We start from the raw sequence: 24,504 nt of genomic DNA, 5'->3' as shown, positions 1-24,504 counted from the left end.
AAGACCTCGGATCACCGAGGACACCATTGCCTCAGAACATACAAACTTTTTTACTGTTGATTTGTCTACCGCAAACTGATTGGCTACAACATAATATTCCCCACAGCTTCCCAGTTTGTAACAGGCAATCGCCACTCGTATATCAAGTGGCGCAGCCGCACGAACAGTAATATCATTGGGGCGCAGGCTTCTCTCCATCATGCCGCATAGCTTCTGAAAGGATCTTCAGGGCATGCGAAAGTTCTCTCCATTCTGCATCAGTATATTCTATGAGGGCCACTCTCTCACGCCAATCCTCACTGCGAACTCGCATCCAACACCAACGAGTGGTCTGGGGTGTCAAGAATGGTACCTCTCCAACCATGATAACAAAGGAAGATGCCTCTGCTGTATGAGGGAATGATGGCGTCTTCTGCATTTCGCCAACGTTGAGACTAATAAAGTTTGATTTAGCGCGTTTTGTAATAGTTGTAATAAAACCACGAAAAACAACTAAAACACTCATGTTTTAAAAAAAATCTCTGCTAACTTCCAGTATCCTAGCTAGCTAGCTAACAAGTAGCTATCCTTGTTAGCAATTGTTTACTAGGGGAGTACAGGAGTTGACAACAAGTAACAATTGCGGGATCTCGTGGCATCACTTCCCTTAGATAGTCCGATCATCAAATGAATCCATATATACCGGGTTATTAGGGGAAGTGATATTATTTGTATTTATTAGTATTAGTTTTAAATCAAACTATTGCATTAATCTGATTATTCACAGTAATCACACTATTGTGTGCATGTAACCGTACTGAAGCATGTAACTGTCCTCAAACAGTCTTGAGTCTCTCCTCAAACACTCTTGCACACTGAGGGCGAGACACATTCATTGACACAGGCTCTTTCTCAATGCTCTAAAAACCTCGGTCATTCTGGCTCCAGTTGTCCAGAGAGGATGGCAGCCTGTCTCTCTCCCCTAGAGGACGACCTGTCATGTCCCATCTGCTGTCCCCTCTACTGCAGCCACAGCTTCTGCAGGACCTGCCTGGAGGCCACCTGGAACGCCTGTGAGACCCTTTGGAGGGAGAAGCAGCCCAAAAAGAGGGTCAAAGCGTAGGCTACATAGGACAAATCTCATGGAAAACCCCCACAGGCTCCAACACCCCAAGCACACTTCAAGGGCCTACACACTGTGTGCGGCCGCCATATCCAGAATCTGGGCTTGTTCTACCTGTAGTGTGAGTGTATGTTGTGTGTGGAGTGTGTGTCTGAGCATGCAGGCCACAGTTTCTGCTCTGTGAAGAAGGCTGCTACCCAGAGGGAGGAGCTCAGAACATTACTGTCACGCCTGCCCCCGCTCCCCCTCTATGGCGCTCGAGGGCGCCAGGCGGCCCATCATTACGCACACCTGTCACCATCGTTACGTGGATCAGCGCTTCATCACTTATTGATTGCCTCCCCTATATCTGTCTATTCCTCAGTTTCCTCCCCATGTCAGCATTAATGTCATTTTGTTCCCCCTGTCCAGACGCTGTTCTTGTTTTGTTTCATGTCCGTTTATCCATTTTATCTTCACTCCCTGTATTTGCTTCTTGTCTCCCAGCGTCTGTCCTCACACTAAACGAGCCTACAGGATAAAATGGCTGTCGTTGACAAGACAAAACCCTGCTGGGAAAAAATGACATCTCACATCGGGGCACAGGCCCAGAAAACAAAGATAAAAGATGAATTTGAGAGGCTACATCTCTTCCAGAGAAAAGGAGAGGCAGAGAGGATAACCAAGCTGAGGGAGGAAGAGCAGAAGAAGAGTAAAAGGGTGAACAAGAAATTGGAAGAGATTAGTAAAGTGATGTCATCGCTGTCCAACAGAATCAGGGAAGTGGAAAAGAAGCAGTTGGGTGATGACACTGCATTCCCGCAAAGCTACAAGACGTAACCCTTGCAGAGGATGAAGAGAGTCTTCCAGACAACCCAGAGAGGTTGTTTATCAGAGACGTCCTGGGCTCAGAGGGATTAACCTCAAGGATTCACAGCTGGGAGATCGGTGTGGGTACAATGAAGGGTACTGGGAAGAGTGGTTGGTAGGAGTGGGGTTGGTAGCCATGGAGACAACTATGGGGATAACATTTTGTCTGTAGGAGTGATGGAAGGTGAACCAATGAGAATGGAAGAGAAGCCAGATAAGAACAGGGTTCCACTGGACTGGGACAAAGGAGATGTGTCCTTCTACGATGGTAGCCACATCACCTCCAGACCTTTTACCAAACATTTACAGAACAGGTGTATCCATACTTCTATGTTGGTTTGTTGAACAAGGATTCGCTGGATATTCTACCAATGGAGGTTTCTATAAACCATGCCAAATAAGAGAGTGTACTTTAGGGGTGTAACGGTACATGAATTCGTACTGAAAGGTTGGACCTCGGTTCGGTCCACACTTTGAACACGTATGAATACATAAAAAAAAAATATTTACAAAATGAAAGCACAAGGCCTATACGAAGGGGTGGATTTAGGTATAGGCGACATGGGCAGCCGCCCAGGGTGGCATCTTGCCAGGGGCGGCAAGGGGCGCCCGCACCCCAAAATTTGGCGATCGGTTTTGTATCGCTCATTCGCATGTCCCGTCAATGATATCATGTCACCGTGTGGGACTGTGGGTCAATTAACCTTGTCGGAGTGGGCGCCCTGATTCTAGTTTGTGAGCTAGGCAGGCCACTGCCTGGGAAGGTCTCCCACTCAGAAGTACGAGATGGGGAGGGGGGCTGGGGTAGGTTGACTTCAGGTTTCCCCACCACCAAGGTGAATTGGTTTAGTCTTGACTCTTGGTTGACAGTGTTGGGGGATGGGTAATGTATTGATGCTCGAGTGCCAAATCAACACAAATTTGCTTCTATTTGTCTTTGGTACTTGTCTTATTATTGTATATATTTTTATATAGTTTTAAAATGTCATGATTATTTATTTGTGTTGTTCCAAATGTCTGAATAAAAATGCTTTAGTGCAGAATGGTGATGATTATTTTTGGGATGGGGGGGTGCTGAGGGAACCATACAAGCTAGAACCGCCACTGCCTATAGGCTATGCCTACACTGCGCTGTAGGCCTATGCCTCTTGAGTAAATGTAAGCTGAAACAAAACAAAAAACATTTCAGGCTATTCCATTAAAACAACAAGAGACAATGCACACATTGTAACAAAAATGTTCAATCTTAATTGCCGCATTTCAAACTGTCCTTTTGTGAGGCGCAGCCGGGAACCAGTTCTGTGGGGTCAATAAACCAGAATTGGAGGATCCTTAATAATCGTTTAAATCTCCAGTTTGGAGACATTTTGGCTTCCAAGTACATTACAACGGCGATGGACAGAGAGTTGTGGATAAAACGTTAACAGAATGTCGCCACGCTCAACGAGAATAGCCTATGCATCTGCCAACACCTCAGACATGTTGACAGATTAAGGCCGACATCACCCCAGTATACCGGAGCAAGACGGAAACGCAAAGAGACAACAATCCAACATCTCCCCTCTGCATTGAAGCAGCCCTTGGCATCTGATCTGACTGGGCCAAACAAATGATAAGAGCGATAGGTAGGCTATGTTTACACATGTTTTACCCTCTTTGGTTTAAAGCAGCGGGTGTGCCTATTCTCGGTGGTCGAGAATAAGGGGTTTCAGTACCTCGTGAACGTGCTCGAGCCACTTTACGAACTTCCCTCTTGCACCCATTTCTGCAAACAGGTAATACCCTCTCTATATAAGGAAACCAAAGTCTACGTTTTCAATGAATTGGCCAATGCACCCTGTGTTGCGCTTACTTAACAGTGACAGCCCATCACATTAACCCGGAGTGGGAGATGTACCGTGCTACAAACACACACCCTTTATGAGAATCACAAATGCACACCTGGCACTGAAGGAGGCAGTGTCATGGTGCGTTCGTAACCATGTGGGAATTTACCACATACCACTGGGAAAAAATCCACTTGAATAGTGGTAATTAATAGTGTGAAACTCATCTATCATCCTAAGCACCCACTTCTCCCACACGGTGACCTCTGACAACCGGAAGGCTCTCCAGAGGGTAGTTAGGTCTGCACAATGCATCACCGGGTGCAAACTACCTGCCCTCCAGGACACCTACACCACCCGATGTCACAGGAAGGCCAAAATGATCATCAAGGACAACAACCACCCGAGCCACTGTCTGTTCACCCCGCTATCATCCAGAAGGCGAGGTCAGTACAGGTGCATCAAAGCGGGGACCGAGAGACTGAAAAACAGCTTCTATCTCAAGGCCATTAGACTGTTAAACAGCCATCACTAACATTGAGTGGCTGCTGCCAACATACTGACTCAACAACAGCCACTTTAATAATGGAAAAATTGATGTAATAAATTTATCACTAGCCACTTTATATATATAATGTTTATTTACCCTACATTACTCATCTCATATGTATATACTGTACGCTATACCATCTACTGCATCTTGATGTAATTAAATGTATCACTAGCCACTTTAAATAATGCCACTTTATAATGTTTTCATACCCTACATTACTCATCTCATATGTATATACGGTACCCTATACCATCTACTGCATCTTGCCATCTTGATGTAATGTATCACTAGCCACTTTAAACAATGCCGCTTTATGTTTTCATACCCTACATTACGCATCTCATATGTATATACTGTACCCTATACCATCTACTGCATCTTGCCTATGCCGTTCAGCCATCACTCATTTATATATTTTTATGTACATATTCGTATTCATTCCTTTACACTTGTGTGTATAAGGTAGTTGTTGTGGAATTGTTAGGTTAGATTACTTGTTAGATATTACTGCATGGTCAGAACTAGAAGCACAAGCATTTCGCTCCACTTGCATTAACACCTACTAACCATGTGTATGTGACAAATCAATTTGATTTGAGTTTATTTTGACATCACCTGCTAAAGAAATGGCCTCTATAACAGCGTTCTTGGCAGTTAAATGCAACAAACACAAAAAGGCAATCTACAGTACTAATGTGGTTTTTGCACTCTATAATTTGTTTACAAGCATTGTATTAGTACTTTTAGTTTACAGTTGACACAGTTTGTTGGCCATTAGCCAAATATGCGTTTCTCAATGTGTTCAAATCACATGAATGCATCCAACTGATATTTAAGACTTCACAACTGGTAAATGCCCACCTTCCACATGATTACAAATGCAGCATCGTAGTGGACACTTGAGAGGCCCAACATAACAGTCTGGTAACAACAGACAATGCAAGCAACATTGTGAATGCTGAACATGGTGAATGACATTTCATTTTCCCCATTGTGCCAAAACCAAACCGAACTGACCACAAAACGTACCTAACCGTGGTTTGGTGAACCGTTACATATCTACTGTACTTCCATTTGTTGGAGTTTTGTTTCTCTACTGAAAGAATTGAACATGTCGTTTGAAGAGGATTACTGCAGTGCCATTAGTTACATTGTTCATTTAAAATACTTTTACATTTTAAAGTTGAGTATCTGTTTTAACAAGATAGATCATTAAAGCTTTCAATGTCAAATGTTTCCGGGCAATAAATTCTTTCAAATAAAGATTATGGCATAAGTAACAAAACAGATATTTTTTTTAATCGACAGACCAGTAACAAACATGTTACACTTTCAAGAAGGGCATTTTTGAAAGTGTTAAGGTAGTTGTAAAGGTAGCAAACATTTAAAATGGGTATTCTGGGATGAATACCTCAGTTCTTGAAGAATATAACAAATGCCTCATGAGCTTAGTCAAACTGTTAACCCCCACCAGACCCCAAAATATAAGCTTGTTTTATTATTTGTAAACAATGTAATTGTAAAGAAACACTGTATATCTTCTAAACGTGGTTAAAACTATCATTTTGATATCATGGATGGTCAGTCCTTGCATCCATAGCCCTGTCATTAAAGGGGTTACATTCCTCCAGCCCCATCCCTCAGCTGGTTAACCCCAAAAAGTATTGGTTTTGAGAATTCCAGATTGCCCCTTTTAATTGAACAGGAAACAGCGCGTGTGTGTGTGTGTAGAACTAAGAGAACATCATTTGTATTAGCCTATTGCTTACCCCTACCCAGTCAACTCTATAAGGGGGGGAAGAAACTAGGGGTTGGTTAGGCCAACTGTCCTCGAATTCTCCTTGGTTTACTATTCTTGTGAGGACTTCTGGTCACAAGTACAGTAAAACAAAAAAAAACCACACACAGACAGGCCACATACCCAACGCCCAACAGTTGTGAATAGTGAATCATCAGTTTAACCTTATCTGTCCTGCAAGGTCATTAGATTTGACTTTTCAACCCCCTTAGTGTCCGTTTGGTAGAGCCCAGAGGGGGTTGAGGTGGTTTTGGCATTGGATCAGAACAATCCATCTTCATAATGGGGGAGGAGGGGGAGCCATTCAAGAGGGCCAGAGGGAAAGACAAGCAGCTGTTATTCTTAGAAACACACGGATGACTTGTTGTGTCTCTTGTCGTATAGTGTGTGTGTGTGTGTGTGTGTGTGCATGCGTTGTCGCATGTGTGTGTGATCTGCTGTCTGCAGATAGTGGCTCTGTATCTGAGATCGGTGACACACATTAACTAACAGCTTTCATTATACCCTATGGGCTCCTAGCACCATGTCAACCATCACACACTCACAAGCAACACACATCCTCTCTCACATACAACACACGCAACACACATCCTCTCTCACATACAATATGGGCCTGGCTAACTGCCTTGATCCCCAGCAATATTGTCATAATATTATCCTCAGTTCCCTTTTCAAACAGCCTGATCGGCCAACCCCTGCACTGACAGACCCAATCCCTCTATCCCCCTTTTCTCTCCTAGTCCTGTTCTATCAACCACGTGGTACCTTCACACACACACACACACACACACACACACACACACACACACACACACACACACACACGTGGTGTAGAGCTGTGGTCTGATAGGAGCTGTCAGCGCGTGAAGAGAAGCCCTGGGTGGGAAGGACAGAACATGACAGCCCAAAAAGAGAGGGAGAATGAGGGGGACGTAGAAAGAGGTTAGCATGTAGACGTGGACGCAAAATAGAGAATGTGCTAGCACTTAGCAACATCATATACCAGCTAGGCTACTGTAGAGTTCAAACACACACGCCATCATGACAGGTACACTACATGACCAAAAGTATGTGGACACCTGCTCGTCGAACATCTCATTCCAAAATCATGGGTATTAATATGGAGCCTCAACTCTTCCGTGAAGGCTTTCTACTAGATCAAATCAAAGTGTATTTGTCACATGCGCCGAATACAACAGGTGTAGACCTTAGAGTGAAATGCTTACTTACAGGCCGTAACCAACAGTGCAATTTTTAAGTAAAAAATAGGTATTAGGTGAACAATAGATAAGTAAGGAAATAAAAAACAACAGTAAAAAGACTAATAATAACAGTAGCGAGGCTATATACAGACACCGGTTCGTCGAGCTAATCGAGGTAGTATGTACATGTAGGTATGGTTAAAGTGACTATGCATATATGATCAACAGGGAGTAGCAGTAGAGTAAAAGAGGGTTTGGCGGGTGGTGGGTGGCGGGACACAATGCAGATAGTCCGGGTAGCCAATGTGCGGGGTCACCGGTTAGTCGGGCTAATTGAGGTAATATGTACATGAACGTATAGTTAAAGTGACTATGCATATATGGTAAACAGAGAGTAGCCGCAGTGTAAAGAGGGGTTGAGGGGGGGAACATTGCAAATAGTCCGGATAGCCATTTGATTACCTGTTCAGGAGTCTTATGGCTAGGGGGCCTTTTGGTCCTGGACTTGGAGCTCCGGTACCGCTTGCCATGCGGTAGTAGAGAGAACAGTCTATGACTGGGGTGGGTGGGGTCTTTGACAATTTTTAGGGCCTTCCTCTGTAGAGGTCCTGGATGGCAGGCAGCTTAGCCCCAGTGATGTACTGGGCCGTACTCACTACCCTCTGTAGTGCCTTGCGGTCGGAGGCCGCAGTTGCCGTACCAGGCAGTGATGCAAACAGTCAAGATGCTCTCGATGTTGCAGCTGTAGAACATTTTGAGGATCTCAGCACCCATGCCAAATCTTTTTAGTTTCCTGAGGGGGGAATAGGCTTTGTCGTGCCCTCTTTACGACTGTCTTGGTGTGTTTGGATCATTCTAGTTTGTTGGTGATGTGGACACCAAGGAACTTAAAGCTCTCAACCTGCTCCACTACGGCCCCGTCGATGAGAATGGGGGCGTGCTCGGTGATCCTTTTCCTGTAGTCCACAATCATCTCCTTAGTCTTGGTTACGTTGAGGGATAGGTTGTTATTCTGGCACCACCCGGCCAGGTCTCTGACCTCCTCCCTATAGGCTGTCTCGTCATTGTCGGTGATCAGGCCTACCACTGTTGTGTTGTCTGCAAACTTAATGATGGTGTTGGAGTCGTGCCTGACCACGCAGTCGTGGGTGAACAGGGAGTACAGGAGGGGACTGAGCACGCACTCCTGAGGGGCTCCAGTGTTGAGGATCAGCGGGGCAGATGTGTTGGTACCTACCCTCACCACCCGGGGGGCGGCCCATCAGGAAGTCCAGGATCCAGTTGCAGAGGGAGGTGTTTAGTCCAGGGAACCTTAGCTTAGTGATGAGCTTTGAGGGCACTATGGTGTTGAACGCTGAGCCGTAGTCAATGAATAGCATTCTCACGCAGGTGTTCCTTTTGTCCAGGTGGGAAAGGGCAGTGTGGAGTGCAATAGAGATTGCATCATCTGTGGATCTGTTTGGGCGGTATGCAAATTGGAGTGGGTCTAGGGTTTCTGGGATTTGGGAGTTGATGTGAGCCATTACCAGCCTTTCAACGCACTTCAGGGCTACGGACATGAGTGCTACGAGTCTGTAGTCATTTAGGCATGTTGCCTTTGTGTTTGTTGGGCACAGGGACTATGGTGGTCTGCTTGAAACATGTTGGTATTACAGACTCAATCAGGGACATGTTGAAAATGTCTGTGAAGACGCCTGCCAGTTGGTCAGCACATGCTCGGAGCACACGTCCTGGTAATCCATAGATGTTGGAACATTGCTGTGGGGACAGCCACAAAAGCATTAGTGAAGTTGGTCACTGATGTTGGGTGATTAGGCCTGGCTCGCAGTCGGTGTTCCAATTCATCCCAAAAGTGTTCGATGGGATTGAAGTCAGGGCTCTGTGCAGGCCAGTGAAGTTCTTCCACACCGATCTCAACAAACCATTTCTGTATGGACCTCGCTTTGTGCACGGGGGGATTTTCATGCTGAAACAGGAACAAAATGGTCTAGAATGTCATTGTATGCTGTAGCGTTAAGATTTCCTATCACTGGAACTAAGGGGCCTAGCCCGAACCATGATAAACAGCCCCAGACCATTATTCTTCCTCCACCAAACTTTACAGTTGGCACTATGCATTGGGGCAGGTAGCGTTCTCCTGGCAGATTCGTCCGTCGGACTTCCAGATGGTGAAGTGGGATTTATCACTCCAGAGAAAGTGTTTCATTGCTCCAGAGTCCAATGGTGGTGAGCTTTACATTTTGGCATTGCACATGGTGATCTTAGGCTTGTGTGCGGCTGCTCGGCCATGGTAATCCATTTCATGAAGCTCCCAACAAACAGTTATTGTGCTGGCGTTGCTTCCAGAGGCAGTTAGGAACTCAGTAGTGAGTGTTGCAACCGTGGATAGACAATTTTGCTCCTTGTTGCTCCTAGACGTTTCCACTTCACAATAACATCACTTACAGTTGACCGGGGCAGCTCTAGCAGGGAAGACATTTTACAACTGACTTGTTGGAAAGGTGGCATCCTATGATGGTGCTACGTTGAAAGTCACTGAGCTTTTCATTAAGGCCATTCAACTGCCAATGTTTGTCTATGGAGATTGCATGGCTGTGTGCTCGATTTGATACACCTGTCAGCAACGGCTGTGGCTGAAATAGGCGCATCTACTAATATGAAGGGGTGTCCACATACTTTTGTATATGTAGTGTATTACTGTGACAGTCAGATACTGCACTGACAGAGACAAAATAACTTGACTCACTGCAGATCACTCAGGTTCCTTCTCGCTCTCTCGCTCTCTTTCTCTCTCTCTCTTGCGCTCGTTCTTGCTCTCTCCTCCAGCAGTGTATTTCACACCCCACTTTCCACTCCTCCACCAATCAAACACACACACACACACCATCTTGGCAAGCCTTCAGAGAGTGTGTACCAGTGATGTTGAACTATTAATGGTGTCATGGTTGCTTGTAGTGATGTACACACTCGCAGGGTGTGTGTGTAGGTACACGGTCCAAACAGAGGATGAAAGACTGATGACTCAGAGGAACACACAGAGCAGAAGATCAAGACTGGGGATTGTGACGATGTGTGTGTGATGTAATGGTGGTGTAAGTGGTAACAGAAAAAGGTGACTGGCTGGCTGTCTCCCTCTCTCTTGATAGATGCATGAAATATAACAGTGTTTGTTGGAAGAGAAATCCTTCTAGCAACCTTATCACATTACAAATGAGAGGGGGAGAGGATAAGACAGGATGAGAGGGGAGAGGATAAGACAGGATGAGAGGGGAAAGGAGAGGATAAGACAGGATGAGAGGGGAGAGGATAAGACAGGATGAGAGGGTAGAGGAGAGGATAAGACAGGATGAGAGGGGAGAGGATAAGACAGGATGAGAGGGGAGAGGATAAGACAGGATGAGAGGGGAGAGGATAAGACAGGATGAGAGGGGAGAGGATAAGACAGGATGAGAGGGGAGAGGAGAGGATAAGACAGGATGAGAGGGGAGAGGAGAGGATAAGACAGGATGAGAGGGGAGAGGATAAGACAGGATGAGAGGGGAGAGGATAAGACAGGATGAGAGGGGAGAGGATAAGACAGGATGAGAGGGGAGAGGAGAGGATAAGACAGGATGAGAGGGGAGAGGATAAGACAGGATGAGAGGGGAGAGGAGAGGATAAGACAGGATGAGAGGGGTGAGAGGATAAGACAGGATGAGAGGGGAGAGGAGAGGATAAGACCGGATGAGAGGGGTGAGAGGATAAGACAGGATGAGAGGGGAGAGGATAAGACAGGATGAGAGGGTAGAGGAGAGGATAAGACACGATGAGAGGGGAGAGGATAAGACAGGATGTGAGGGGAGAGGATAAGACAGGATGAGAGGGGAGAGGATAAGACAGGATGAGAGGGGAGAGGATAAGACAGGATGAGAGGGGAGAGGATAAGACAGGATGAGAGGGGAGAGGATAAGACAGGATGAGAGGGGAGAGGATAAGACAGGATGAGAGGGGAGAGGATAAGACAGGATGAGAGGGGAGAGGATAAGACAGGATGAGAGGGGAGAGGAGAGGATAAGACAGGATGAGAGGGGAGAGGATAAGACAGGATGAGAGGGGAGAGGAGAGGATAAGACAGGATGAGAGGGGTGAGAGGATAAGACAGGATGAGAGGGGAGAGGAGAGGATAAGACCGGATGAGAGGGGTGAGAGGATAAGACAGGATGAGAGGGGAGAGGATAAGACAGGATGAGAGGAGAGGATAAGACAGGATGAGAGGGGAGAGGATAAGACAGGATGAGAGGAGAGGATAAGACAGGATGAGAGGGAAGAGGATAAGACAGGATGAGAGGAGAGGATAAGACAGGATGAGAGGAGAGGATAAGACAGGATGAGAGGAGAGGATAAGACAGGATGAGAGGGGAGGATAAGACAGGATGAGAGGAGAGAATAAGACAGGATGAGAGGGGAGGATAAGACAGGATGAGAGGAGAGAATAAGACAGGATGAGAGGGAAGAGGAGAGAGGACAATATAGAACCAGTACATGTACAGTACTTTATTCTACAAGTACAGTGGCTTGCGAAAGTATTCACCCCCTTGGCATTTTTACTATTTTGTTGGCTTACAACCTGGAATTAAAATGGATTTTTGGGGGGTTTGTATCATTTGATTTACACAACATGCCCACCACTTTAAAGACGCAAAATATTTTTTATTGTGAAACAAACAAGAAATAAGACAAAGAAACTGAAAACTTGAGTGTGCATAACTATTCACCTCCCCAAAGTAAATACTTTGTAGAGCCACCTTTTGCAGAAATTACAGCTGCAAGTCTCTTGGGGTATGTCTCTATAAGCTTGGCACATCTAGCCACTAGGATTTTTGCCCATTCTTCAAGGCAAATCTGCTCCAGCTCCTTCAAGTTGGATGGGTTCCGCTGGTGTACAGCAATATTTAAGTCATACCACAGATTGTCAATTGGATTAAGGTCTGGGCTTTGACTAGGCCATTCCAAGACATTTAAATGTTTCCCCTTAAACCACTTGAGTGTTGCTTTAGCAGTATGCTTAGGGTCATTGTCCTGCTGGAAGGTGAACCTCCATCCCAGTCTCAAATTTCTGGAAGACTGAAACAGGTATCCCTCAAGAATTTCCCTGTATTTAGCGCCATCCATCATTCCTTCGTTTCTGACCAGTTTCCCAGTCCCTGTCGATGGAAAACATCCCCACAGCATGATGCTGCCACCACCATACTTCACTGTGGGGATAGTGCTCTCGGGGTGATGAGAGGTGTTGGGTTTGTGCCAGACATAGCGTTTTCCTTGATGGCCAAAAAGCTCAATTTTAATCTCATCTGACCAGAGTACCTTCTTCCATATGTTTGGGGAGTCTCCCACATGCCTTTTGGCGAACACCAAACGAGTTTGCTTTTTTTCTCTTTAAGCAATGGCTTTTTTTCTGTCCACTCTTCCGTAAAGCCCAGCTCTGTGGAGTGTATGGCTTAAAGTGGTCATATGGACAGATACTCCAATCTCCGCCGTGGAGCTTTGCAGCTCCTTCAGGGTTATCCTTGGTCTCTTTGTTGCCACTCTGATTACTGCCCTCCTTGCCTGGTCTGTGAGTTTTGGTGGGCGGCCCTCTATTGGCAGGTTTATTGTGGTGCCATATTCTTTCCATTTTTTTATAATGGATTTAATGGTGCTCCGTGGGATGTTCAAAGTTTTAGATATTTTTTTATAACCCAAACCTGATCTGTACTTCTCCACAACTTGTCCCTGACCTGTTTGGAGAGCACCTTGGTCTTCATGGTGCCACTTGCTTGGTGGTGCCCCTTGCTTAGTGGTGTTGCAGACTCTGGGGCCTTTCAGAACAAGTGTATATATTCTGAGATCATGTGACACTTAAATAAAGTCCACCTGTGTGCAATCTAATCTTTAGGGGCTTCATAGCAAAGGTGGTGAATACAAATGCACACACCACTTTTCCGTTTTATAATGACAGGTGTGGTGGTGTATTCCGTTGGGCTGACAGAACTGGAGCCCATGTGTGTATTGGGGGGGGGCATAGATTAAATTGTGGAGAGAGCCGGGAGGTGAAGACCAACACAGAGTGATACACACACACACACACACACACACACACACACACACACACACACGTGAGCGTGAGCGTGAGTGAGCTTGTAGCCAGATCCTAGCAGACAGACAGAGAGACTGACAGACAGACAGACAAACTCGTAATAACCCAGTAGCTAGTTCATAATGACAGGTGTAGTGGTGTATTCCATTGAGCTGACAGAACTGTAGCCCCTGTGTATTGGGGAGGGGGTACACTAGTTAGACAACAGCTGGTAGGGAGAGAGAGAGAAACCTGGCCTCTCTCTGCTGCCAATCTCTCTCTCTCACACTCACGCACACACACAGCTATGGACGACTGGGGGTTGATCTTAAATTTCAGTCCAACAAACTCTCCCAGTCTCACTTCAGAATCGAACGTTTGTCCATAAACGTCACATTTCGAAAGTTACGTTTAGGCATTAATTCAGAACGGTTAAGGTAAGGGTTAAGGTTTGGGATAGGGTCAAATAAAACAGTGCCTATGAGTGGGATTGACAAGCGACCCTCGGCGCTGGAACTCGCAGCTTACGCCCATCCGTCGTCCCCATCCACAGAGCTCTAGCAAACCACAGGCCTACATAGGGGTAATAGCACTCACCGTTGTGGCCGGTTTTTAGGTAATCTCCCGACGTTGTGGGTACCTGGACAGACGTTGAATTTCGCCTTGGATCTTTAGCGACCTGGCTGCCCAGCCTAATCAATAATGCAGTGTGTGTGTGTGATATTTGTTTATGCTTGTGGCTGGTGCCAACCTCATAGTTCTTTCATGAATACGGTTAACTGCATGGAGCTTTTCCAAGAACAAAAACACACACACCACAAGGCGCACGCGGGCGCGCACACACACGCATTAGAATGAAAATGTCATGTTAGAATGAAAATTTGTTGCACACATCTCGAGCCACCAAATCCGTCTCTGCCAAAGTGTCTTTAGCAGTTCTGAGGTGTGTTGGCTGTAGTGAGCACTACAACAGCTTGACTGGGAGTGCCTGATTCTAGGTACTAGTGCTTTTGAGTGTGTGTGTGTGTGTGTGTGTGTGTGTGTGTGTGTGTGTGTGTGTGTGTGTGTGTGTGTGTGTGTGTGTGTGTGTGTGTGTGTGTGTGAGACGTGTCTTCAATTCACTTGAACAGATCTCCAGGATTTCAACTAGGTGGGGGGACATGTATGGGGGAACATGTATTGGGGAAAAACATGTGTCACCACCACACTGTAACTTAACAGGAGAAAAGATACCTGCTGGAATGGATGAATGAGATTAGACACCCTGAGGGTTGAGAGGAGAGGACAGGGTAGTACAAAAGTCCACAGACTGAACAGACACACAGAGTACAGAGACAAGCTGTGTTAGTTAATGTCATACTAGTATGTGTGTGTGTGTGTGTGTGTGTGTGTGTGTGTGTGTGTGTGTGTGTGTGTGTGTGTTTATCAGCTAGTAAACAGATCTCAGCAGACAGACAGATAGACAGGCAGACAGACAGACAAACTCGTAATAACCCAAAGCAAACAAAACACATTCGACGGTACCTCTTCCCCAAACACTCCAAATACTCCCAAACAGTAAACACAATCACAGAGGCTCATCTGTTTGGCAGAAACCCCAGTCTAGCCTGGAATCTAGCCTGGCAACTCTCAGTGCCATCTCCATATGTGCCACCAACTGGCTATATGGTGGGTGAGAGAGAGAGAGAGAGAGAGAGAGGACAGAAAGAGGGGGATAGAGAAAGAGAGCGGAATTAGACAGAACTCAAAGCATTATTGGATTGAACGTTCTGCATTTTTTTTCGATCAGATATGGTCAATGCCGCACTTTATCTCAACTTCAGTGTCACGGAATTCTAGGACCAGTGGAGATGTGGAATCAGGCGCAGGAGACAGAGGCCCGGAGCAACAGATTTTTAATGCCACGGTAAACAAAAATACAATAGCCGAAAGGCACAGGGCGCTTAAATAAGTCCGCCAGGAAAACACATTCCCAAAAGAAAGCACGAAGAAAAGCGCACGGGGCGCAGCCCGGCAATAACTCGTACACAGGCCAGCGAAACAGGCCACACACACTACTGTCCTGAGTGGACAATAAACAATCCCGCACGAGAACCCAAACTGAAAATACACACAAAATAACCCCCCACTAATGACAGACACGAAACAGGTGCGGGATAGACAGACAAAACCAAAAGACACAGAAACATGGATCGGTGGCAGCTAATAGGCCGGCGACGACGACCGCCGAGCGCCGCCCGACCGAGGAGGGGCGCCACCTTCGTTGGATACTGTGACATTCAGATATTACTTTTCGATCAATTAATTATTAAGAGATTCAAGAGAAACTCTTTTTTTTTCAGACGATGTTGGAGGAGACTGATGTATCTGATGTGATCCGTTAACGAAATAAAAAATGTCCCTAACTAGTAGCGGTTAAAAGGGAAGACAAAAACTAGTGCAGACACATTACACCAATATGCATGACTACTACTACAGTCTTGGATTTTCTCTGACACTTTCTGTTGCTACTGTGATATTAGAGAAAGGGAGTGTGTGTGTGTGTGTGTGTGTCAAATCAAATTGCATATGTCACATACACATATTTAGCAGATGTTATAGCGGGTAAAGCGAAATGCTTGCGTGTGTGTGTGTGTGTGTGTGTGTGTGTGTGTGTGTGTGCGTGTGTGTATGTTCATGTAAGCATGTGTTGTGTTAGCTAGCCAAACGTGACCTTCAGATGTTCCCCAAGGAAACATAAAGATGGGCGACTTATACCCCCCATACGACTGTCAGACAGTAATATACTGGAGGTGTGTGTGTGTGCGTGTGCGTGTGTGTATGTTCATGTAAGCATGTGTTGTGTTAGCTAGCCAAACGTGACCTTCAGATGTTCCCCAAGGAAACATAAAGATGGGCGACTTATACCCCCCATACGACTGTCAGACAGTAATATACTGGAGGTGTGTGTGTGTGTGGGTGCAAGCATGTGCAGTAGCAAGATATTAACTATTTCATACACATTAAATCATCCCTTTCCTAGAGTAGGGGTTACTCCAAAGTCCAAATAGAAGTACTATTTTCTAATACATTATTTATTTTGTGTTATTTGGCCAGATATGATCCTTATGTCACTAGCGGTGGTGTCTCTCTCGACACCCACCCCCTCTTCCCCCCACCTCTATTTCATTCTCCCTCACACCATTTATCTCTCTCTCTCTATCCTCTCTTAATCACCCATGTCTATCTCCGAGCCAAAACATCAGGACCTCAACCCACAACCTGCCTGTCCCCCCCACCCCCACATCTCTCTCCCACTCCCACTCCCCCCCTGCTCTCTCGCTCTTCCTGCTGTCTATTCCAGACTTTCGTGTGGCTGAACTACACATTCTAAATATTGCCAAGTACAAACGTTGAAAATGTCTCCACAGCCGTGTGTGTGTCTGTGTGTAGAGACCTGCATATTTCCAATAATTATCAGCTACCGACAGCGGATTCCTCTGATCTGACGAATGGGCTGAAGAGTGTGTGCGTGTCGGTGTGTTAGCCCCTGAGGGGACAGTGGTGATCTATATCACCAGGGTAGGAGATAGAATGGTGTCCTTCACTTTAGATTGATCCTAGGACTGTCCCTGACTAAAAAAAAATATGAGTCGACCAAGAGTCGCCTGTTCTTTTTAAACTTGTATTTTTCCATATCATACGTATGTGTTTGAACCAAATAAACTATATGCACTGAGCATGTCTGATGCTTTAAGGGAACTGTTTGATGAAATAATTAAGACAAACAAATGACTAGAGGGAGTCCGACCGCAATTGATTTGATTGTGCCGGGCCTCAGACTTGCTTTGTTAAAAACTGAGTGACGAGCACAACCCTCCCTCCCTCCCTCCCTCTCCCTCCGTCCCTCCCTCCCTCCCTCCCTCCCTCCCTCCCTCCCTCCCTCCCTCAGCGACCACCACAGAACATCAACAGCCCTCTGTCCGTGTTGCTGAAGCTGCAACATAATTACAGCCCTTTCTGACTGAAAACTTATGTTACCGAAATCCCTCATTTCAACCCTTGCCCTCTTTACGTGACACGTGTATGCATCAAATGCATGCGACCAATAGGGCCTGATGTATAGCATAATCACATCAATAAATTGGTCATAGCAAACTCAGAACACCGTAACGCATGACAGCAAAATGGATAAACTTAAAACGGGGGAATGTTTACTAATTGCTCAGGAGTTAAAGGGGAAGTCAGATGTGGGGAATACATTTGACTCGGCGTGGAAAATAATGGAGATCAAGAAAATTAAGGTACGGAGCAAGCCCTGCTTGCATATTATGTGTGCCAAACAGGTGCTGTTAGATATCAATATCATTTTTCGGACCGTTTGGAACAATGTAAACAACACTAAATAAATGATAAGCTTCCCAGAGATTCTGTTGTAAAGTTTTTTTGTAAAGCCTTCATTACAGCAAAAACGTGAATGCAATTTCAGAAATGGAACGGTTTGTTATTTATTCAATGGCTGCGTTGTTATTTTATTTTAAAACTTAAATGCTTGATTGCATTTCAAATCATGACTGCCTTCTATGCTGTGTGATGACTTGAACAAATGAATGAGCGATTGATACAGTAGCCTATATAACTATTGAAATACACTGTAGGCTTAAGTAAGTTACAGTATTAAGACTAAACAGGAGGTGCTCTTAGGCCTAGAGCTTGATGGTGGTTATATAAGGCCTACTAATGATAATGACATGACTTATTATAATAAGATGATCATCATAATAATAACAATAAGAAGGAGATCAAGGAAAAAGGAGGTTATTATTATTATTATTATTATTTTTAGAAATATAATTTTTCTGACAATTTGGAAAAGTGTAAACAACCCTAAATAAATTATAAATAATATCAGAGGCTGGTATAACAAAAAAAGTGTATAGCCTTTAAAAACAGCAGAATTTGTGAAATTGTGAGGCTTGGCTGTTGATTATAGACCTAATTAAGTTTATATATATACCCTAAAGCTAGACCACAACACTGATAGTCACATACACTATATATACAAAAGTATGTGGACACCCCTTCAAATTTGTGTTTTGTGAAGAAGAAACATCAAGGAGCAACAACGGCTCAGCCGCGAAGTGGTAGGCCACACAAGCTCACAGAATGGGTTCTGGTCCCCACAAGGATAGTAAAACCAAAAACACACAGACGCACATACGCACGCACAGACGCACACACACAGCACAGGGCTCCTCATACTCCTTCCCTTTAATTACCCATCATAATGTGATTGTTCATTAATCCTCGTCTGGAAATAGACTCACACACCCAGTTATTAGTGGCTACATACTGATCTCTCTCTCTCTCCCTCCCTCTCTTCCCTTTTCTTCCCCTCGCTCTATTATGGCAGCACCAGCACCAATCTCCTCTAGAAGAACACATATTCTTATTCCAGAAGCTTCCCGGAAAAGGCTGAGGTGCCGGGGAATTCCCAAATCCACCACAGAGAACAGAATTCCAAAACAGAGAATATGGGACACTGGCTGCATTCCTCTGGGCTGCTGAAATGGGAACGCTGGGAAAAGCTGCTGTAGAGAGTCTGGTGTACAACTGGGCTTATGGTCAGGATTAAAACTAAAGCCCAAACCCTTTACAGCTGACAATACATTCAGAAGTGTAACCCTCTCACACTCTGTATGACGGCCACTGAAACACTAACTTTATAATTATCCAACACAACATAACCACTGTTTAATAACAACTTGTATTCCACCTCCCGTTCCCTTCCTCTTTCACATCTATTCACCCATTTATCCACCTCTCTCTTCACATCTCATTGGTCCCATACCCTCTCCTAATGACCAATCCATCCCTCTCTCCAAATGTCTCCTTCCTCCACACTGCCACTCTACAAAGGAACCCAACTGTGTGAGTGGGAGAGAAAGAGAGAAAGGTGGGCAGAGAGGAGGGATTGGGGTGCTTCGCTGAGAAAGCAGAGTTGGTAGGCTCTGGCTGTCTGTGAGCAGATGTCTGTGTGTGTGTGTGTGTGTGTGTGTGTGTGTGTGTGCGTGCGCGCGTGCCCGCAAGTGTGTAAGAACATCTCCCAATTAATAACAACCAATTAAGCCCACTATAGTGCTAGCCCGCACTGAGGCTCATTAGAGGGGTGTGTGTGTGTGTGTGTGTGTGCGTGCATTAGTGTGCATGTGACAGCAGGAAATAGATACTGATGATGTGCGCTTTTCATCACGTTTTCACACTCTCACGGATGAGAGGCTGCAAACTGGCATCATCTGGTGTTAGTCTTTTAATAGGAGAGGAGAAGGAGAGGATGCTAGTTTTCATTAAGCGCTCTGTTCCATGTGGAACTTAATGTTTAGGAGGGCAGGAATTTTTTTTAACCCCAGCACGCGCACAACTAACGACCAATCATATTCATTTAGGCCTATACCAATTCAATGTTTTTATTCAAAGCGTGTATTGTGTACCCTTGAGCTGAAACAGCGGCTTGGGCTTTAGAATTATTTGCATGAATGGTGCATTTTGTGGGTTTATATGTACAGGATTATATTTGATGTGTGTTTGTGTGTCATGTGAGCAAGGTGTTTCTGTATGTGACGTAATACCGCCCTCTGGTGTTTACGATGCAACATCACAGCCCAACCTAAACAGCTGTGGTGTTTGGACGTTTGTGGGTCTGAAAGCTGCTTCAAAAAGGTGAAAGCTACACGGGAACATGTCCAGCCAAACACACTCCCGGAGTTTTTGTCTCACGGAGCAAGACCTTTCAGGGTACATATGGGCCTTCATATGTAAATCTGTAGTGACAGAGTGACCACTTCAAAGCCTTTCATAGGGGCCATGACTGACTTAAAAGAGCTGAACATGGTATAGTTTGGAGAGCTTAACATCTCACACAGAGAGAGAGAGAGAGAGAGAGAGAGAGAGAGAGAGAGAGAGAGAGAGAGAGATTTCCAGAACAACAGAGCCAGGGTTGGTGACCACGGTCTAAGAGAAAGGACCAGTATAGACAGAAAAGTCAGTCAACAATACATCAGAAAGAGCCTTTTTTTTCAAACTGCATGGTCTTTCGAAGCTTCATCCATCTGTCCATTGAAATTAAGAGCCATATAAGGTTTGAGTTGGGCTACTTAGTTTCTCACCACTGTGAACCCTGGGTGCTCAATGCACCTGTAAGTGAAAAAGCCTCTTTCAATATGCCAATCTGCCTAGCAACAACTATACAGAAACCCAGTGAAGGCTGAAAGAGGAGAGGGCAACTCCCAAACAGCAAAGAGCTCCAGACAGAAAACAGGAAGGTTGTATGGGAGAAAAACACTCCAAGGCTTTTCACTGCTGCGACACGGCTCCATCTAAATGACAAAGACACAAAGACCAGTTAAAGCGGAGCACGAAACACACCGACAAAAGGAGAGAAAGAAGAGAAAAAACAAGAAAAACAACGTCTGTGCGCCTTACACACACAACACAACACACACACACACACACCTCTATTCACTGTGCTTTTGTGCCCCTGCTTCTGTTTTCCCTGTTGCCTCTCAGCTCCCATGCCCAACTCTGCCGTGTGTGTGTGTGTGTGTGTGTGTGTGTGTGTGTGTGTGTGTGTGTGTGTGTGTGTGTGTGTGTGTGTGTGTGTGTAGCCTGCTGTGCCAACACAGAAGTCGACAGGGGTGCAGCGGATTGGCGACCGGCGGAAGGGAGGCTGACAGAAAGAGGGAAGAAAATAAAAGAGAGCAGAAGGAAGGGAAAAGAGAGGGAGGCCAGGCTGAGGTAAGCAACGTTCTCAGAGTGGTAGTTCATTACACCTGACCTTCACACTGACCCACAGAGAATACAGCAGCAGGACCACTGCTACGACACACACACCCAGAAGCAGCTTCCGTCTATTCTCTTCAGTATAGAGAGGGGAAGTGGAGTGGAGCTGGCCCAGACCCAGAGAGAGAGATAACAGAGCCAGCCTGGAAAAGCCTTTCTAGGTTTTGACTCCTTACAAAGACCCCTGACTCTCTCTCTCTCTCTCTCTCTCTCTCTCTCTCTCTCTCTCTCTCATTTGTTTAGTGGCTGTATGTTCTAGTATAGACTGGAATAAAGCCTGTCCTACCTTGGGCCATTTGGGGTTAAGCAGGCGGGCTTTGAGGGCGTCGTCCAGGGCGGTCTGGTACTGTCCCAGGTGGAGAAGGGCCGCAGAGCGGTTACTGTACAGGATGCAGTTCTGAGGGTCAGCAGACAGGGCCTCGCCGTAGAGCTGCACTGCCAGGCTGTACTGCCCCCGTTGGCATGCCTGGTTACTGCGACGTACTGCCTCCAGAAACTCTGCCTTAGAAAGGATAGGCGGCCCGGGAGGGATGCAAGGATGAGGGTCTGTCTGGCAGAGAGGGGGAGGGATGGGGCGAGCAGAGGTAGAGGACGAAGAGGAGGAAGAGGGAGGGTTGGTGGCTCGGGTAGAAGAGCGAGGGCCGAAGAGAGAGAACTGAGATGGAGAGGAGAGAGGGAGGAGGAAGAAGAGAAATGTGGGGAAGAGTGGTCAGTTATCTTTTCATTCAATCAGATACACTTTTCTCAACGTTAAAGTAATTTTACAGTCCAGAGAACCATGTTGATAAATATCTGAGATTCTAATCGGTTCCACGAAAACATTGAAGCAATGTTTATGTCAGCATTTGATATTGTGTGTGTGTGTGTGTGTATGTGTATGTGTGTGAGTGTGAGTGTGAGTGTGAGTGTGTGTGTGTGTGTGTGTGTGTGTGTGTGTGTGTGTGTGTGTGTGTGTGTGTGTGTGTGTGTGAGTGTGTGTGTGTGTGTGTGTGTGGACGTGTTTAACTATTCTTGTGGGTTAGGTTTAGGTTTTAGGGTTAAGGTTAGGATAAGGGTAAGGATTTTGAATGGTACTGAATGGTGTGTCCCCACAAGGATAGCTGTACAAGACTGTGTGTGTGTGTGTGTGTGTGTGTGTGTGTGTGTGTGTGTGTGTGTGTGTGTGTAAGTTGAGGTTAGCCCTCTGTTGCCTCAACTTAGAAAAGCTGCTTCCCTCCCTGATCTGCTGTTGCCAGATTTGTCCTTTCAGAATGACTTACACCAAGGCTGTCATTATCGCTCTCTCTCACACACACACAGACACGGACACACACACACACACACACACAGTCCCAGTGGCTTTCTCTGTCCAAACAGCTGATTGGAGCACTAACTCACACAGTAGGAAGTTTCCACTGAGAATACACACACACAGAGAGAGAGAGAGAGATAGACAGAGAGATACACAGAGAGAGAAAGAGACAGAGAGAGAGTGAGCGAGAGAGAGAGAAGCTTTTCAACCTGTGTATACAGCCAATGGGCTTGTATGCATTAGTCAAAACTGTTTTGTTGGCACAGTAGTACAGGAACACCCTCTTCACAAGCACACACGCACACACACACACACACACTCACACACACCACTTCCAAGTCCCTTCCTCCCCCTCCCAGCTCAGCCCAGGTCAGCAGGGAGAAACACATTCCTGAGAGAATGAAACCAGGGACCTCCTCTGACAAAGAGAGCAAGAGAAAGACCCTAAAGATTCAACCACCACGTGCTCTTTGTCACCCAAGTAACATACCACCTGTAAAAAAGGTTACATTTGTATCTTGTCTTTTTATTAAAGTAATACTGTAACATGGCCGCTTTTATCTTCCACTAAATTGCTATGAAATGCAATGTGCTACATACTAGCGCGGTATGGGCTGAATAGCTGCGCCACTTGGACACAACATCAAACGCATCATCAAAGCGCTTTGGCTGATGTCGATACGTTAGCCAGCCTATATTGCAGCTAGATATATAGCCTATAGGCTCTGCTTTGTAAAATAAACGGTATTGTTTTTGTTGTCATTGGGTTATATTTACCCTTTCTTTCTTCGGTCGATGTTTCTCCATTCTGTCCTAGTTTTATACCCAGCGGCAGCAACTTAAAACTTTCATCTCATGCAGTCCGCTTCCCAAACAGGACAGAGAAACAGTGCGATCTCACACAACAATGTAGCAGGATGGAACGCCAACCATTCTCCAACCAAAAGTGAACAATCATGCGATATTCCCACTCTACCGGCCGCGAACTAACTAAAGTTATTTCCCAGAAAGTGCGCCATGTTGTCAAATCCGTTTTTCCCCGAGTAACGGAATTTGTGGCCGGTGGAGGCGTGTCTCGGTAGGCTCGAGCTCCACGGATGCAGCTCCAGTCGGTCTCCAGGTCTCAGTTACCCGTGGTGACATCAGAGAGGGGTTGAGTTACCTAGCAGCTATTCATTCCACTGGGGAGCTGTAGGTATTGTTTCTACAGCATTTTGGTAATAGATCATTACTTTCTGCAACCCTCTTAGTAAATAAACATACATAAGGTGCAGTTTACTTAAAAGTAGATTGCACAATGGCCTTGAATCAAAGGGTGATAAACAAAGGAAGAAGAAATCTAGAAAAAGACAATACAACCAACATCCCTCTGCATTTCAGTAACTCATTCTGGTTATGCCTATTTTGTAGTACATTTAGAAATTGTTTGGTAAAATATCAATGACATAATAAATAAAAACATGACATCCAAACACGGTTTGTCTTTGACAACGATGTGTTTTCTTATACAAGTAACTTCAATGTACAACTTACAGTCATGAACGCTGAGCACAGACAGTGGTTAAAAATAAACCGTTTTGTACACTATAGCCTTGAAACATGGTCTTCCTTTCACAACAGCCCCTGATACTACTATCACTATTTACTGTACAACTACTATGTTTGTATTCATATTTACATTTACATTTACGTCATTTAGCAGACGCTCTTATCCAGAGCGACTTACAAATTGGTGCATTGACCTTATGATATCCATATCCCTGGGTGAGGAAATATATGTATTTTTACATCTCTTTTTGACCTGCACTGTTGGAGCTCGTGGGCTTAAGAATTTCACTGTACCCTGTGCATATGACTAATAAACTAATCAAATAAAATAAAATAAACGGCGTGCCTAAATAGATCAGGCAACACCACATCACATCGGCACTGCATCGCCTACTAAAGCACATTGTTTGTGCTTCCTGGTCT

General features: G+C 45.4%; 1 protein-coding gene across 2 annotated transcripts in view; it reads right to left on the bottom strand.

Annotated features, from left to right (window-relative positions):
- The window catches only part of LOC115159268 (tetratricopeptide repeat protein 28), an 82,019-nt gene extending 58,376 nt beyond the window's left edge, over positions 1-23,643 (bottom strand). For both annotated transcript variants that reach the window (XM_029708824.1, XM_029708825.1), the window contains exons 1-2: positions 23,311-23,643; positions 21,529-21,897 (exon numbers count right to left, since the gene is read on the bottom strand). In XM_029708824.1, the coding sequence (XP_029564684.1) occupies positions 21,529-21,897; positions 23,311-23,340 (399 nt within the window). In that variant the 5' untranslated portion in view covers positions 23,341-23,643. The remainder of the gene's footprint in view (positions 1-21,528; positions 21,898-23,310) is intronic.
- Between the last annotated feature and the right edge of the window lie 861 nt (positions 23,644-24,504).

Source organism: Salmo trutta, chromosome 23, assembly GCF_901001165.1.
Source record: "Salmo trutta chromosome 23, fSalTru1.1, whole genome shotgun sequence".
NCBI lineage: Eukaryota > Metazoa > Chordata > Actinopteri > Salmoniformes > Salmonidae > Salmo > Salmo trutta.
Note: the sequence above shows the minus strand (reverse complement) of the source record. Positions and strands in the feature narration are given on the sequence as shown.